Here is a 13,896-nt window from a genome sequence, read left to right as displayed (position 1 = left end):
CATGCTTGCTCTAGGGACCTCATTTTATACTCCTATTCTATTATTATTATTATTATTATTTTACAGCCGTGGGTGGGGCTTGTGCTTGGATGACACTCCAGCCAAGGATGTCATTGGCTACCCCTCGGTGCTTCCTGGTGTCCTGTATGATGTGAACCATCAGTGCCGCCTTCAGTATGGGGCTTACTCAGCCTTTTGTGAGGACATGGACGTGAGTGTGGGGATGGGAGGCACAGGCGGTGACCCTCACGAGCCTGAGAATGCTAGGCTCGGAGAAACTCTGGCTTGGGCTGGGCCCTCAAGAAGCACAATGATACCTAGCGTGACCTGTGACAGAGACCTGGGTTTGCGCGGCCACAGGCCCAGGTCTGGATTCTGTATCAACCCCTAGGGGACTTTGGACAAATCCCTCAGCAACCTGGACTTGGATTAGAAAAGGGGGGGGGGGCGGAAATCTGCCCTTCAGGGTCCCAAAGAGGATCTTGTAAAGATATGACATGAGGTTCTATCTTGAGCGTTTCAGGAGGTGTGGCCTGGGGCTGGAAGAGGTGCCCAGCTGGAGACAGCTTTTAGCACCAACCCATCCTGGAGAGTAGCCCCTTCCAAGGGCTGAAGGGGAGGGGTCAGAGGAGCCTCACACTTGCACCACACTTACCCGATGAGCTGTCCCTATGGAAATGTGTCCAATGGGTTCTTGGGGGAAAGTAAGGGTGGAGTGGGTGGTATCACTGGGGGAGAGTGTGAGGGTAATGTGCATGCCTCTTTGCAGAATGTCTGCCACACGCTATGGTGCTCTGTGGGGACCACCTGTCACTCCAAGCTGGATGCGGCTGTGGATGGCACAAGATGTGGGAAGAACAAGGTAGGTGGGAAACCTCAACCCTGGTTGAATAAGGGGTGGGGGTGGGGTTGTCTTTCCCCTGGTCATGCCTAGCCAGACTTCCCTGGGTCAACTTTAGCTTATCATCTTGAGCTGTTAACTGACCTTTAGCCTTCTGTGGTCCAAACCGCCATCACGAAATGGAGGCAAGATTCTCACCCTGTGCTGAGTTGACACAGACTTTATTTTATCTTTCATCTGGCTTCACCGTAGCATCTGGGTTGTGGGTGACCATAAAGGCTATCTTACTCCTTCTATCCTCCTCTGCCTTTCGAGACTGTCTTGCCCACTTTGTCCTCGTGGGGTGAGGGTGACTGACAGGTGTCGGGGTCTGCCTCCATCTGTCTCAGTAGTGGTGTCTCAATGGAGAGTGCGTCCCTGAGGGCTTCCAGCCTGAGGCGGTGGACGGTGGCTGGTCCGGCTGGAGTGCCTGGTCTGTCTGCTCGAGGAGCTGTGGCGTGGGTGTACGGAGTGCTGAACGGCAGTGCACGCAGCCTGTGTGAGTGTTGGGGCCCAGGCTGGGATAAAGGACCTGAACGGAGCCAGCTGACAGCAGAGACTACTCCTGCTCCAGCCTCTGGCTCTCAAAAGCGTCCCTAGGGTGGCCAAGTCCAGTGTCTAAGTCACCAGGGGCCACTTCCAGGAAAGCGTCCCCCCCCAGCTGACACTACTGCAGAGAGTGAAGTGTTCTCCAAGAGGTGGGGGACATGACTAGAGGCCTTGCTGGGGAAGCAGTGGCTGCAGGGACGAGGGTGCAGAGGTGAATGCTTAGAACCTGGCCCTGGGATGCTCGGGGTTCAGGTCCTCCACCCTCGTACAGGGGCTTTCCTTCTCCACTGCTCCTCTGGACCTCAGTTTGCTGGACTCCGTGATGGGTGCTAGCAGAGCCCTCCCAGTCAAGTCAGGCAACATGGATAAGGCGCTGAACCCTCCCTGTGCTGTGGGAAATGCCCATCACAAGCCGCTTCAGGTGTCTGAGGAGACTAGCAGTAGCTGGGAGAACAGGGCAGCACTGATGGGGTGATTCAATTCAAATTCAATCCCAGTGGAGATTCAAATGACCCCACTGGATAAACTTGTTTGCTTGGCTGCCAGGGAGGTGGACTTCACAGCCAACGCCATCTCAGGGATAGTGCTTCACCAAACCTGTGGTCTGTATCCTTCTGCATATCCCCTCCTCCAGCTCAGCCAGAGTGGGGCTGGCCCAGCTTAGATGGGATGCAGGTTGAATGCCAAGCCAAGGCACCTTCTCCCCTGGGTGGGGCCTGGAGGCTTCCTTTGACTCGGCCCAGGGTACTCCTCCCAGGAACAACTTTAACAACACGGGGCTGGCCCATCATTCTCCTCATGTTTTGGCCTCTCTTCAGCACCCCTTTAGAGGCTGTTCAACCCCATTTTAGAGACACGGAAACTGAGGCCCTGAAGATGGCAGAGCATTTGCCCATGGTCACACAGCAAGCCTGGGCCAAGCCTAAGCTTCTTGCCGCCACTCTTCCTTAGATCCTTGGAAACAGGGCAGTTGTGTATGGGTCAGAGAGTGGCAGCCTCTGAGGCCAGGGCAGCACCACTGAGGATGGCGGGGGAGTGTGGGTGCAGAGGATGCAGGTGTTGCTGGGCGTCGGGCACTAACAGCATGCTCACAGCCCCGTGGCTTTCCATACAGGCCTAAGCACAGAGGCAAGTACTGTGTTGGGGAGCGGAAGCGGTTCCGGCTCTGCAACCTGCCAGCCTGCCCTGCTGGCCGGCCCTCTTTCCGCCACACCCAGTGTAGCCAATTTGATGGCATGCCGTACAAGGGCCAGCTGCATACATGGGTGCCTGTGATCAATGATGGTAAGTCCTGCTCTCCATGTGGACATTGAGGCCCAGGGGTGGGGCTATCTATGAACCCCAGGGTTATAGGACCCTACAGAGGGGTTCCGGTATGATCCTCAGCCCTTGGCTGCTCCCTTAGTTTGAAGCTTTGCAGATAGCTACCTGTCCTGCTGGATGCCTTAATAGTCTGTGCCCCTTGGGAGCCTTTGGCCTACCACTGATGCGTGTCATGAAGGATGGAGGGGTCTTCCTGATGGCCTCTGTAATGCCTGCTCTTGGCTTCGCTTCATGAAACCTCTACTTGCCCCCTCAGAGAACCCCTGTGAGCTGCACTGCCGACCCTACAACCAATCTAATACGGAGAAGCTGAGGGATGCCGTGGTGGATGGCACCCCTTGCTACCAAGGCCGGGTCAGCCGTGATGTCTGCATCAATGGCATCTGCAAGGTGTGTGGGACAGCAGGAGGGTCTCGTAGCCACAACGGCAGGCTCCAGACGCACCTCTAGGCCTTTGAGTGTTTTCTCCAGGCTGCATCCAGCCCCAACTCCTCTCTTTGCTTCCTTACCTCTAAGAAGAGGCTTTTGCACCCTATTCTTCCTGGTGTTGGAGACCCCACAGTTGTCCCCATACCACCTTAGCACTTTGTCCCTACCAGCTGCCTACTGCACATCCCAGCATGCCTGCCTTTGACAGCTCCGGCCTTGAAATCAGAGCCTAGACAGATTTAGGCAACTGCCTCCTTTCGGACAGGAAGGGGCTAACAAAATGGTACTGGTGGTGTGCCAGGCTCCGGGCCTGCAGAAAGCACTGGGTTTGCTAACACTTCTGATTTCTAGTGTTGACTGCTCTTCCATTCCCAGGGCCCCAGCTGCCTTCCTTACCTTGCTTCTTGTCTTTAAAGCCACTGTGCTATAAAGGCCTGGGTGTAGAGGAGCCTTAAGAAAGAGGTGCCAACCCAGTGTCTTTGATAGTGATTCCTGTTGCTGGAAAATTCCATAGTGTACCAGAGTCCATGCTCACCTGTAGCCTTGTATGAGAGAGACTTCCTGCCTCTTGTCTCATGTGATGTTCTTAACACTCTTTTAAGGCACGGACTGATGTTCCCTCCCCCCTCATCCTTTCCCATCTGGGGAAACTGAGGCTCAAGGGAAGTGGAGCTCATGTGTGTCAGACAGGATGACCATAATGGGACTGGACCCAAGCAAGGGCTCTTGACCTCCACCTAGGGTCTCTCTCTCAGGTTCTGGCAGAGACACAGAGGGGGCTGGCAGCCAGCACACAGGGCCTCCTCTCTGTTACAGAACGTGGGCTGCGACTTCGAGATTGACTCTGGTGCCGTGGAGGACCGCTGTGGTGTTTGCCAGGGCAATGGCTCCACTTGCCACACTGTGAGCAGGACCTTCAAGGAGGCAGAGGGTCTAGGTACGGTCTTGGCTGCTGGGCTGTGGAATGTGTACCTGTAATCCTATCCCCTGCCCCTGTCGTCCTTGCTTAGTCTAGACATGGCAGACAGGGGCCTCCTTGTCTGGCCGGGATCCTTCTCCTTACAGCAGTCAGTGAGACCCTGCCCCAAGTGAGACATGTCATCCTAGGGGTTCTTCTGTGTGACTGTGAATGGTCTGTAGTCTTCTCTAGAGGGCTGCTGTCCTCCGAAGCTTCAGCGACCTCCCCAGTGCCCTGCCTCAGCCTTGAGGTCTGAGTTGCACATACTGCTTAAGTGCCAGCTGTGTGCTTAACCACGGGGGACACCTAGGTGAAGAGCTCACAGGGGACAGAAACTTCCCTGTGACAAAGGCAGTAGGCTATGTGTTTCAAGGGGAGAAGGGAAACACCAAGCGAAGAAGGTCTTGATCTGGGAAGTCGGGGAGGGAGGAAGAGTTCCCACAGGAGGTGGAGAATGGTTTGGATGATGAAGGACTGGGGAGACTGGGTGAGGAGAACCCCAGCTAGAGGCAAGCTTGTGAGAGAGCCTTCCCTGTGAGGCAAGTGGGCCATGAGTCTGTAATGCTGGGCTCCACAGCTTGCAGTTTTCCCCTGAGCTGACCTGTATCCCCATAGGAGCCCTATGAAGAGCACCTAACCTTAGCACTTCATTTCCTCATCTGTAAAATGGGGCTAACAATAGTGCCTGTGTTATGGGATTGTTTTTTGCTGAGTTCTGACAGGCATAGAGTAGTGCCGGACCTACCCAAGAGAAGTGTTGCTTAATGGAAAGAGAGAAATCAGGCTACCCAGGGGAGAGGAGAAAGGCCCAATCTTTTCTAGGATGGGAGAGATGATGGACCAGGCTGTGATGAAGACCAGATCAGTTTCCCAGGAGAGTGGTATTGGCCATGGGCCATAGAAGGTTCTTCCTGAGGCCTTGGTGATCCAGAGTGATCTGCATTTTGGGGGTGGGGGTCAGATTCCTGAGTTGATGGTGGAGTCTTTGGCTTCAGCAGCAGAAACAACTGGAAGCAAGAGGGTGGGGGACAGCTGATTGCCCATCCTGCACCTCAAAGCCTGTACTACCTCTGCCCACAGGGTATGTGGATGTAGGGCTGATCCCAGTTGGAGCCCGAGAAATCCTCATTAAGGAGGTGGCTGAAGCTGCCAACTTCCTGGCCCTTCGGAGCGAGGACCCAGATAAGTACTTCCTCAACGGCGGCTGGACCATCCAGTGGAATGGCGACTACCAGGTGGCGGGTACAACCTTCACCTATGCGCGTCTGGGCAACTGGGAGAACCTCACGTCCCCAGGCCCCACCACTGAGCCTGTCTGGATCCAGGTGCTTGCCTCTCAGGGCCAGGACAGGAGGAATAAATGGGGTGGGCCCCAAGGTAGGATATAAAGGGAACACCTTAAGGCTCTCATAGGGTCTGATCCTGGGCTAGCCTCAGCTGCTCCAAGGCATCAGCCTCTACGTTTGGGCCTCAGTTTTCCTATCTCTAGAGTAGTTCTCCAGTACAGCTCAGTTCACAGAGGTGGCTTGGAGGTGACCGTAGGGTCAGGTCTTGGGCAGATGGAGAAGAACCCCTATGCTGACAGGCCCCCATTTGCCCATCCTAGCTGCTGTTCCAGGAGAGCAATCCTGGGGTGCACTATGAGTATACCATCCACATGGACAGCCACCATGACGTCAAGCCACCTGAGTTCTCCTGGCATTACGGGCCCTGGAGCAAGTGCACTGTCACCTGTGGCACAGGTGAGACTCACACGTGACGGACCCTTTGCTGAGCCTGCACTTGTGTGATCACCTGTCATGGTCACCCTAGGGCTGTGAAGTGGGTCTTGCAGTGGGGTGGGCCACTTAGGGTGGACAGTATAGAGTGTCATGGAGGGAAGGGTGGGAGGGCAGTGATGGGAGGCCATGGAGGACTGCCTTCGTAGTCATCACAGAGACAGTGGAACCCCGTTCTGTGGGGTCTGGCCAGAGAGGATGTGTCTATGTCTTTTGGGGCAGCCTGGTACCTCGTCCAGGCTGAACTCCCCAATGGCTTCCAGGTGTGCAGAGGCAGAGCTTGTACTGCATAGAGAGGCAGGCCGGAAGGGTGGATGAGCAACATTGTGAGCATCTACATCGGCCCGATGACCGCCAGAGGAAGTGCAGTGAGGAGCCCTGTCCCGCCAGGTGAGCTTACTGTCCCCCACCAGGCTTCCGGTTCCTACATGCCCTGCTCCCACCTCTGCACAGGGGCCCTGGTAGCTCTAGTGAAGAGGCGGACTAGGTTGTGGCCCCTTTTTCCAAATCTGAGGCATCAGTCCATGGACCTAGCTGGACCCTGCAGTGCACCTAGGCATCAGGTGTCAGCCTTGATGCCCTTGATCACTCTTCTTTGGGAGTCTGGGTACCCTTGTTTAGGTCCCTAGGGGTGAGGGTGGCAAGAGTGAAGAGGGCTCTGTCACTGGGCTTCAGGGGCAGGGTACCAACCTGGAGCTTGGCTCTCTGGGGCCTGTCCTCCATTCAGCCTTGTGTGAACCTCAGGGCCCTGGAGCCATGCATGACATGGCCATCTTTGCTTGTGACCCTTGCTCATGGTTGGTGCTAATGTCCACACTTATCACCCTTGCCAGGTGGTGGGCAGGGGAGTGGCAGCCGTGTTCCCGATCCTGCGGACCTGGAGGCCTGTCTCGACGGGCTGTGCTCTGCATACGCAGCGTAGGGCTGGATGAACAGCGTGCCCTTGATCCAGCTGCGTGTGAACATCTCCCCCGGCCCTTGGCTGAGACCCCATGCAACTATTATGTACCTTGTCCTGCCACTTGGGGTGTGGGGAACTGGTCTCAGGTAAGTGTAGAGAGGAAAGGGACCTGCCTCTGGTACCACCATTGCCTCATATAACCTACAGAGAATCCTCACTGTGTGGTACCGGGAGTGGGAGGGCCACCTGGGGACATTCCTAGGGTGACACTGTTCTCAAAGCCTTGGAGATCAGGACTTCCCTGGCATGCTCACGACCAAGAGCTAGCATCTTGAACCGAGCGTGGCCCGGAGAGTGCTGGCTGAGACCTCTGCCGCTATGACAGCAGCAGCAGGCAGGCTCTGCCACTGTGCCCCAGCTTTCGAAGGAGCTCCCATCCTGACCTGAGCTGTACCCTCCTTTGCAGTGCTCTGTGACATGTGGCGCCGGCATCCGGCAGAGAACTGTCCTCTGCATCAATAATACTGCTGTCCCCTGTGTCGAAGCTGAGCGACCGGCGACTGTGGCCGTTTGTTTTCTGCCTCCCTGCCATCACACCATGTACACAGGGTACACAGATGGCTCTGGCAGCGGTTCCTCCAGCCCCGAGCTCTTCAATGAAGTTGACTTCATCCCACACCGGCCGGCCCCACGCCCTTCACCGGCATCTTCACCCAAGCCGGTCAGCATCAGCAACGCTATTGATGAGGCGGACCTTGATCCGCCAGGGCCTGTGTTTGTGGATGACTTCTATTATGACTACAATTTCATTAACTTCCATGAAGACCTGTCTTACAGCCGCTTTGAGGAACCCCAACCAGGCTTGGCTGATACAGGGAACTGGATAGCACCATCCCACATCAGACCCTCTGAAACCTCCTCAGATACTCTGGTGCCTACGGCAGGGGCTCCTGGAGCTAAAGAAGAGAGAGTTCAGGGAGCTTGGTCCCCTAGCCCTTCACTCAACCAGGCTAGCCATTTCCCACCTGTATTTATAGAGCAGACCCCTGCGAACCCCTTGGCCAATTTCTTGTCTGAGGAAGATACTCCCATAGAGGCCCCTGAACTTGAGCTCCCCAGCTTACCCTGGCCCCCTGCTTCAGCTGATGGTATGCTGACACCTGTTGCCCCTGGAAACTCTGATGAATTGCTAGTGAGAGGAGATGAGCAGGGCCAGACACCCACTCCCAAAGACATGAACACCTTGGGTCGTATATCATCTCCGTTGCCCAAAAGCTCTGGCCCCACACAGCCCTCTTCACCCTCCATCAGCACCAGTCAAGCTTCTCCTAGTCCTGATGTGGAGGAGATGTGGACAGAAGAGACTGTGACTTGGGACCCTGTGCTAGAGGATGACCTCAAGCCTGTGCATAGTGAACTGGAACCCACTGTGGAGGCGGCTCCTCCTCAGCTTCCTCTCCTGGCCACTGTTCCAGGTCTCTGGGGCAGGGACAGCTCCCTGGAGCCAGAGATTCCCACCCTTTCAACCTCAGGACCGGGTTCACAGAACCTGAAAACTCTGGCATTGCCAGGGACCCTCCTTTTGACAGAACCAACTGATCTCAGGAGTTCGGGACCATTGGGCCAGCCACAGCCCCCTAAAGCTGAGGGGACCCTGAGTCCTGGGCTGCTGCCTAGTTCAGCTCAGGAGACTCAAACCAACAGCAGCAAGGACCCTGAGGTCCAGCTTTCGCAGCCGAGCCTGGTGGAGGACGGGTCCCCTGCAGATTCACCGCCTGCCAAGAATGCCAGTTGGCAAGTGGGAAACTGGAGCCAGGTGAGTTGTGCAGCACTAGGGATGGCGGGAAGTTTGAGCAGGACCCTAGGACTCAGTTTTGAGCAGAGCAAGACAAAGCCCTGCTCGTCCTGTCTCCCTCAGACAGAAGTGTGGCAGTTCCTGGGATTAGCTGACTGACAGCCATGGTGGGCCGAAGGGCCACAAAGCAGGGAGAGTATTATCTCAGCTCTCATGCAGTCTTGAGGCTAGTCTGCCCCACTGGGCCTCAGTTTCCCAACTGTGAGGTGGAAGTGAAGTGAGGAGCCCCATTTTCTTGAGTCTTGAGTCCTTAGAAGGCCATTCGTAGGCCACTTGGAAGGCTTCAGAAAAGTTGGTAGCAGCTACAAGCTAAGTGCAGCCTGGAGGAGCACCCGTGCACTGGCCTGCATACTCCGGAAGTGGGAATCTCACCTTAGTCAGCTGTATAGGTGAGGAAGGCCTCCTTCCGTGACTCCCAGACCCCAGTGCTGCCTGGAAGGGCCTGTCGGATAGCTGAGACACATCCAGACTCCTCCAGATGTTTTATCCTTCAAAGTCTCCCCTTCTTCTGTTAGGGATCCCATAATAGTCCAAGTTGGCTGGAAGAAAGGTGGCCCGTGCCCCTTCTCTAGGTTGTCCTTGTAAGAGATCCATAATCTTGTGGATTAACCGTTTGGATTAGGGCCCACACTTCCCTGGTGAGTGAGCAGCCACAGGATGGCAGGGTAGGTAGGTGGGCCTACGAGGGGGCAGGGATAGTTAACTGCTGGTGACATTGGGGTTTTTCTTTCACAGTCTCCTTGGGAGGTGGTTGGAGGAGTCTGTCTTGCAGATAAAGATGCGGTAGGGCCGTCTTAGGTGGGGCTGGCCGATCTGCAGATTTCTTACCCATCTGTGGCCCACAGTGTTCCACCACCTGCGGCCTGGGCGCCACCTGGAGGCTGGTGCGCTGCAGCACCGGCAATGATGAGGACTGTATCCCATCCAGCAGGCCCCAGCCGGCCCGCCATTGTCACCTGAGGCCCTGTGCTGCCTGGCGCTCGGGCAACTGGAGTAAGGTAAGCCCTGGGTCCCATGGCTGTGCTTCGAAGACCAGCAGGTGAATGCCATGCTACCGCCTGTGTTTTGATCCTGTTCTGTATTTGTCCCTCTCTTGGAGCTCTTCGTTCTGCATGACCTGGCCTGGTCCTGCTTGTGTTGCTGTCCTTCCTCTGTATCCCTACCATCCACCATTGGGCTCTCTTTCACTAGCTCACCCTAATTCCGTCTGTCCCATCCTCTGGTGTTACCACCCGGTGTTCAAGTCTTCTGGGGCTCTTTGGTCCAGGCGGGTGGGTCTAACCCTTGCATGCATGTGCACAGATAGGATGTGTCTCTATGTCTGTTCTTTGGTCTCTAGTGCTCTCGCAACTGTGGTGGAGGTTACTCTACAAGGGACGTACAGTGTGTGGACACACGGGACCTCAGGCCACTACGGCCCTTCCACTGCCAGCCTGGACCTACCAAGCCACCCACTCGACAGCTTTGCGGCACCAAGCCCTGTCTCAGCTGGTACACCTCTTCCTGGAGAGAGGTGAGGCCTGGGCCTGGGGGAGTGGGGACTAAGGACTCCCTTAGACTCTGGCTATACTTGATGGCTCCCTGTTCTTCCAGTGTTCCGAGGCTTGTGGTGGCGGTGAACAGCAGCGTCTGGTGACATGTCCAGAGCCAGGCCTCTGTGAGGAGTCGCTGAGACCCAACAGCACAAGGCCCTGCAACACCCACCCCTGCACACAGTGGGTGGTGGGGCCCTGGGGTCAGGTGAGCAGGGCGCCTTGGTGAAGGAACTGGGAGCAATCCTTGGCAGGTAGCTCTAGTCCTTGGGCTTTGAAGGATGAGTTGTTGGGTTTGTGCTGTGTGCTGGTCTCTCTGAGCCACTAAATACGCGGTAGTGCCCTGATGAAGTCCTTGCACTTTGCCAAGGAAAATCAGACAGAGGAAAAGTGGCCATGTGGGGGAAGGTCTTCTGAAGAGGGGATTTGCAGTTGACACCTAAAGGAGTCAGTGATGCCAAAGAGAGGGGTAAAGAGAACAGCAAGTGCTGTTGATGGGGAGTGATGGGGGTATGCAGGGCATGGAGCAAAGACCAGCATGGCAGAAGGCGAGTGAAGGAAAGCCCCTACAGGGCAGGGCAGCTCTCTGCTGAGCCTGTTGGGTGCTAATTGGTTCAGGAGTCTCAGTGAGCCCTTGGCCTACTGGCTGTTGAATGACTGGGCAGGTGCATTGTCTTGCTGGGCCATTTTTATTCTTTATCTTTAAATTGGGGGCAGTATGACAGGGGAGTGGAAGAATTAAATAAAGCACCAAGCCTGTATCATGCCAGCAAGGATTAAACCTGAGAACAGGCTGCCTCAGGGTGGGGACCCCTGCTGGGACACTGCCTTTCTCCCTCTGCTTCTTTTGGCTTGCAGCACATCTTCTGTGTCTCTTGAGCGCTGTGTGGTCTCACTCCAGTGTCTGCCCTCTGTCCAGGCTTCTTGGGTGGATTTGGCATTCCTTCTTACCCTCATCTTGCCCTCATTGCAAGAACAGGAGCCCCTAGTGACAGTGGGGTTTAGGACTGGGCTCTACTCAGAGATGGCTTTCTGGGGAGGGTTGGTGCTGTCTAGTGATATCCAGTCCTTGACTGTGATGCCTGGTCCTGGGGACCTTCTCTCCTGTGTAGTGCTCAGCCCCCTGTGGTGGTGGTGTTCAGCGGCGTCTGGTCAAATGTGTGAACACTCAGACAGGCTTGGCAGAGGAAGACAGTGACCAGTGCGGCCATGAGGCCTGGCCTGAGAGTTCACAGCCATGTGCCACTGAGGACTGTGAGCTGGTTGAGCTACCACGTGAGTGTCTCCCTACCCCTGGGGATGGTGGGGGTGAGGGGAGAGGGATAGCTGGTAACTAGAGAATCATCCAGATGTCAGTGCCATACCAGCTGCAGTTCTATTTACAGTCGGCCCAAACCACATGGCCGCAGTAGCTAGGACACCACAGGGTGCCACAGTCCAAAACTGGGAAACAGCCAAGGGGAATCCCAGCTACTCAGGCATCCCGCAGGAAGCTTCCACAGCCTTGGAGACTGGACAGAGCCTCCTGACCTCTCAGCTGCGGCAAGCTTTTCTCCCTTGGGGTCATAGTCCCCCAGCAAGGCAAGGATGTCCTTGGCTGTGGGCATTCCCTATTCCTCAGAGGGTGGCTGCCTGCAGCGACCTCTCAGGGTCCTGCTGCTGCTGCTGCTGCTCACTGTGGGTTTCCTGGCCAGCTGGGCCATTACGGAGCAAAGATCTGAGCCAGAGGTGGCTCTGGAAATCACCTCCTTCCTGAAGCTTCAGCTGTCCGCAGCAGTGCTGAACATAGGAAACAGTGTGGCCCCTGAGTCACATCTGGGTAGTCGCTCACCAGCTGTGTAGTCTTGGGCTCTATTTCCCTATATGGTTTGTCATTTCCTCATGCATAGAGAGGCTGGCAACCCTTATTCTTGTGTTAGTGGGGTCTGAGGGTGGGTACTGCTGGGGCCCCTGCTTAGTGTAGGATAGGCTGCTTTATTCCCACTCCCACATTCCCCTTAAGCAGCCATTATTGTACTCCCTTGCAAAGGCAGGGGGTGCCTGAGGCCACCTTTGACACCTGAGGGAACCCAAGAGCTTGCCATTTACCTACTGGTTCACTACACCTGTCCCTAGGACAGCCTGTGTTCTTAACCCCAATAGGCTTCTCTCTACTCTGCGCAGCCTTCACTACAAGCAACTGGCCCCTCGTGGTACTGGCTCAGGACCAGAGCAGCTACTGCTGTGCCATTCTGCCCTGAATCCCATTGCCTCAAGGTGCTGGGGAAATGCCAGCCTGGGTTTGTCAAGCCATCCCTGCTTGTCTCCATCTCATTACTTTTCCCTTGTCTATTCCACAAACCTCTAAGACACGTCAGCGTAGCTGCGATGGGTGTTGAACCAGTGCTTGCCTTCGGGGCAGATTGTGCCTATGGCTTGTCTCTCTCCCAACAAGCTCAGGGTTGGCAGGGACTGGGGTAGCTATGGTCCCAGGTGGTGCAGACAGGAAGTGGGCAGGAACCTAGGCTCTATCAGAAATGCTTGCTATTTCCAAGGTCTCCAAGGGGAGTGGGGGGGTAGGGTTATCAAGGGCTAGGCTAGACTGCTATATAATGCCCACCCACATGAAGAGTGTCTGTCCCCACCCCCATGTCATCACCATATCCCTCCCTACCCCCTGCCCGCATAAGCCCTGTGAAGGGAGCCAATCAGGGAAGAATTTTGGATTCCAAGCTCCTGGGGCTTCCAGGATGTTTTGATGGCTTTTGAGACTGCGTGACAGGACATTTGGAAACCCTGGAAACTCCAGGGTGTGTGATCACCACAGCAAGACAGCTGACATGCCTAGTCATTATTCCCTGTGGAGGTGGAGGCCGGTATCAAGAGGAAACCTTCACCCAGTGATTAAGCCTGCCTGAGGTCACCCAGGGGAGCTAGAATGGAGGAGTTTGGAGTTTGCTGCCTTGCGCCCTCTGAAGCACCTGGGGATGTCCCCGACCAGGGCTCACAGTTACCCTCCTGCTCCCGCTGCCCAGGGTGTGTGCTGAAGTGAGCAGGGGTCTGGGCAGCTGTGGCTTCAGCAGCAGCCAACAACAAAGTAGTAGCACTGGGAGGGAGGCCAGGGCCTGGAAGCCACTTCCCAAAATAGCTTTCTCAGGAAAGGCAGCCAGACCTCAGCTCCTGACAGTTAGGGCTTAAGAATCACCCTCCACCATGCCCTGTCACCCAGTCTTTGGGGACTACGGATGATCTTTGTGGCCTTGCCCAAGTCCAACATTCTGGGCTTCCCCACCCAGTGTGTCCTGCCGCAGAAATGCTGAGGATGAACATGGCCCACATGAGGCTGGGGCCTGAGGGGCTAGTGCAGTCGTGGCAGCAGAGGCACGTGGGACTAAAGGAGGTGGCAGGGGGTGTAGAGTGAATGCATATTGACACAAGTGCCTGAGAGAACGTTGGTACCAGGGGTGAGCAGGGATGAAGATAGGGGCTAGAGATTTGCATCCCTGACCAGTAGGCTTTTGGGCATCTCATGGCCTCCTGAGGTGGTAAAGGATGGGGTCTCTGAACCTTTCTCCCAGAAGGCTAAGTCCAGCAATATCAGTAGTCCAAGGGTAGGTAAGGCAGGGATAACAACCAGGGACCTAACCTAGGGTTCTGATCCTGTGGCCCTCTTTCAGAAACTGGGTTTCCCCTTGGCTGCTGGTCTTTAGGC

At 55.7% G+C, this 13,896-nt stretch overlaps 1 protein-coding gene across 1 annotated transcript in view; it reads left to right on the top strand.

Moving 5' to 3' along the window:
• The window catches only part of Adamts7 (ADAM metallopeptidase with thrombospondin type 1 motif 7), a 41,929-nt gene that overhangs the window by 27,511 nt on the left and 522 nt on the right, over positions 1 to 13,896 (top strand). Inside the window, exons 9-23 of the mRNA XM_021638714.2 lie at positions 67 to 211; positions 770 to 862; positions 1,234 to 1,379; positions 2,544 to 2,713; positions 3,009 to 3,142; positions 3,998 to 4,118; positions 5,220 to 5,464; positions 5,746 to 5,881; positions 6,181 to 6,307; positions 6,751 to 6,964; positions 7,285 to 8,634; positions 9,519 to 9,671; positions 10,013 to 10,186; positions 10,267 to 10,413; positions 11,318 to 11,480. Coding sequence (XP_021494389.1) covers positions 67 to 211; positions 770 to 862; positions 1,234 to 1,379; positions 2,544 to 2,713; positions 3,009 to 3,142; positions 3,998 to 4,118; positions 5,220 to 5,464; positions 5,746 to 5,881; positions 6,181 to 6,307; positions 6,751 to 6,964; positions 7,285 to 8,634; positions 9,519 to 9,671; positions 10,013 to 10,186; positions 10,267 to 10,413; positions 11,318 to 11,480 — 3,518 coding nt within the window. The remainder of the gene's footprint in view (positions 1 to 66; positions 212 to 769; positions 863 to 1,233; positions 1,380 to 2,543; positions 2,714 to 3,008; positions 3,143 to 3,997; positions 4,119 to 5,219; positions 5,465 to 5,745; positions 5,882 to 6,180; positions 6,308 to 6,750; positions 6,965 to 7,284; positions 8,635 to 9,518; positions 9,672 to 10,012; positions 10,187 to 10,266; positions 10,414 to 11,317; positions 11,481 to 13,896) is intronic.

Source organism: Meriones unguiculatus, chromosome 6 (genome assembly GCF_030254825.1).
Source record: "Meriones unguiculatus strain TT.TT164.6M chromosome 6, Bangor_MerUng_6.1, whole genome shotgun sequence".
Taxonomy (NCBI): Eukaryota; Metazoa; Chordata; class Mammalia; order Rodentia; family Muridae; genus Meriones; species Meriones unguiculatus.
Note: the sequence above shows the minus strand (reverse complement) of the source record. Positions and strands in the feature narration are given on the sequence as shown.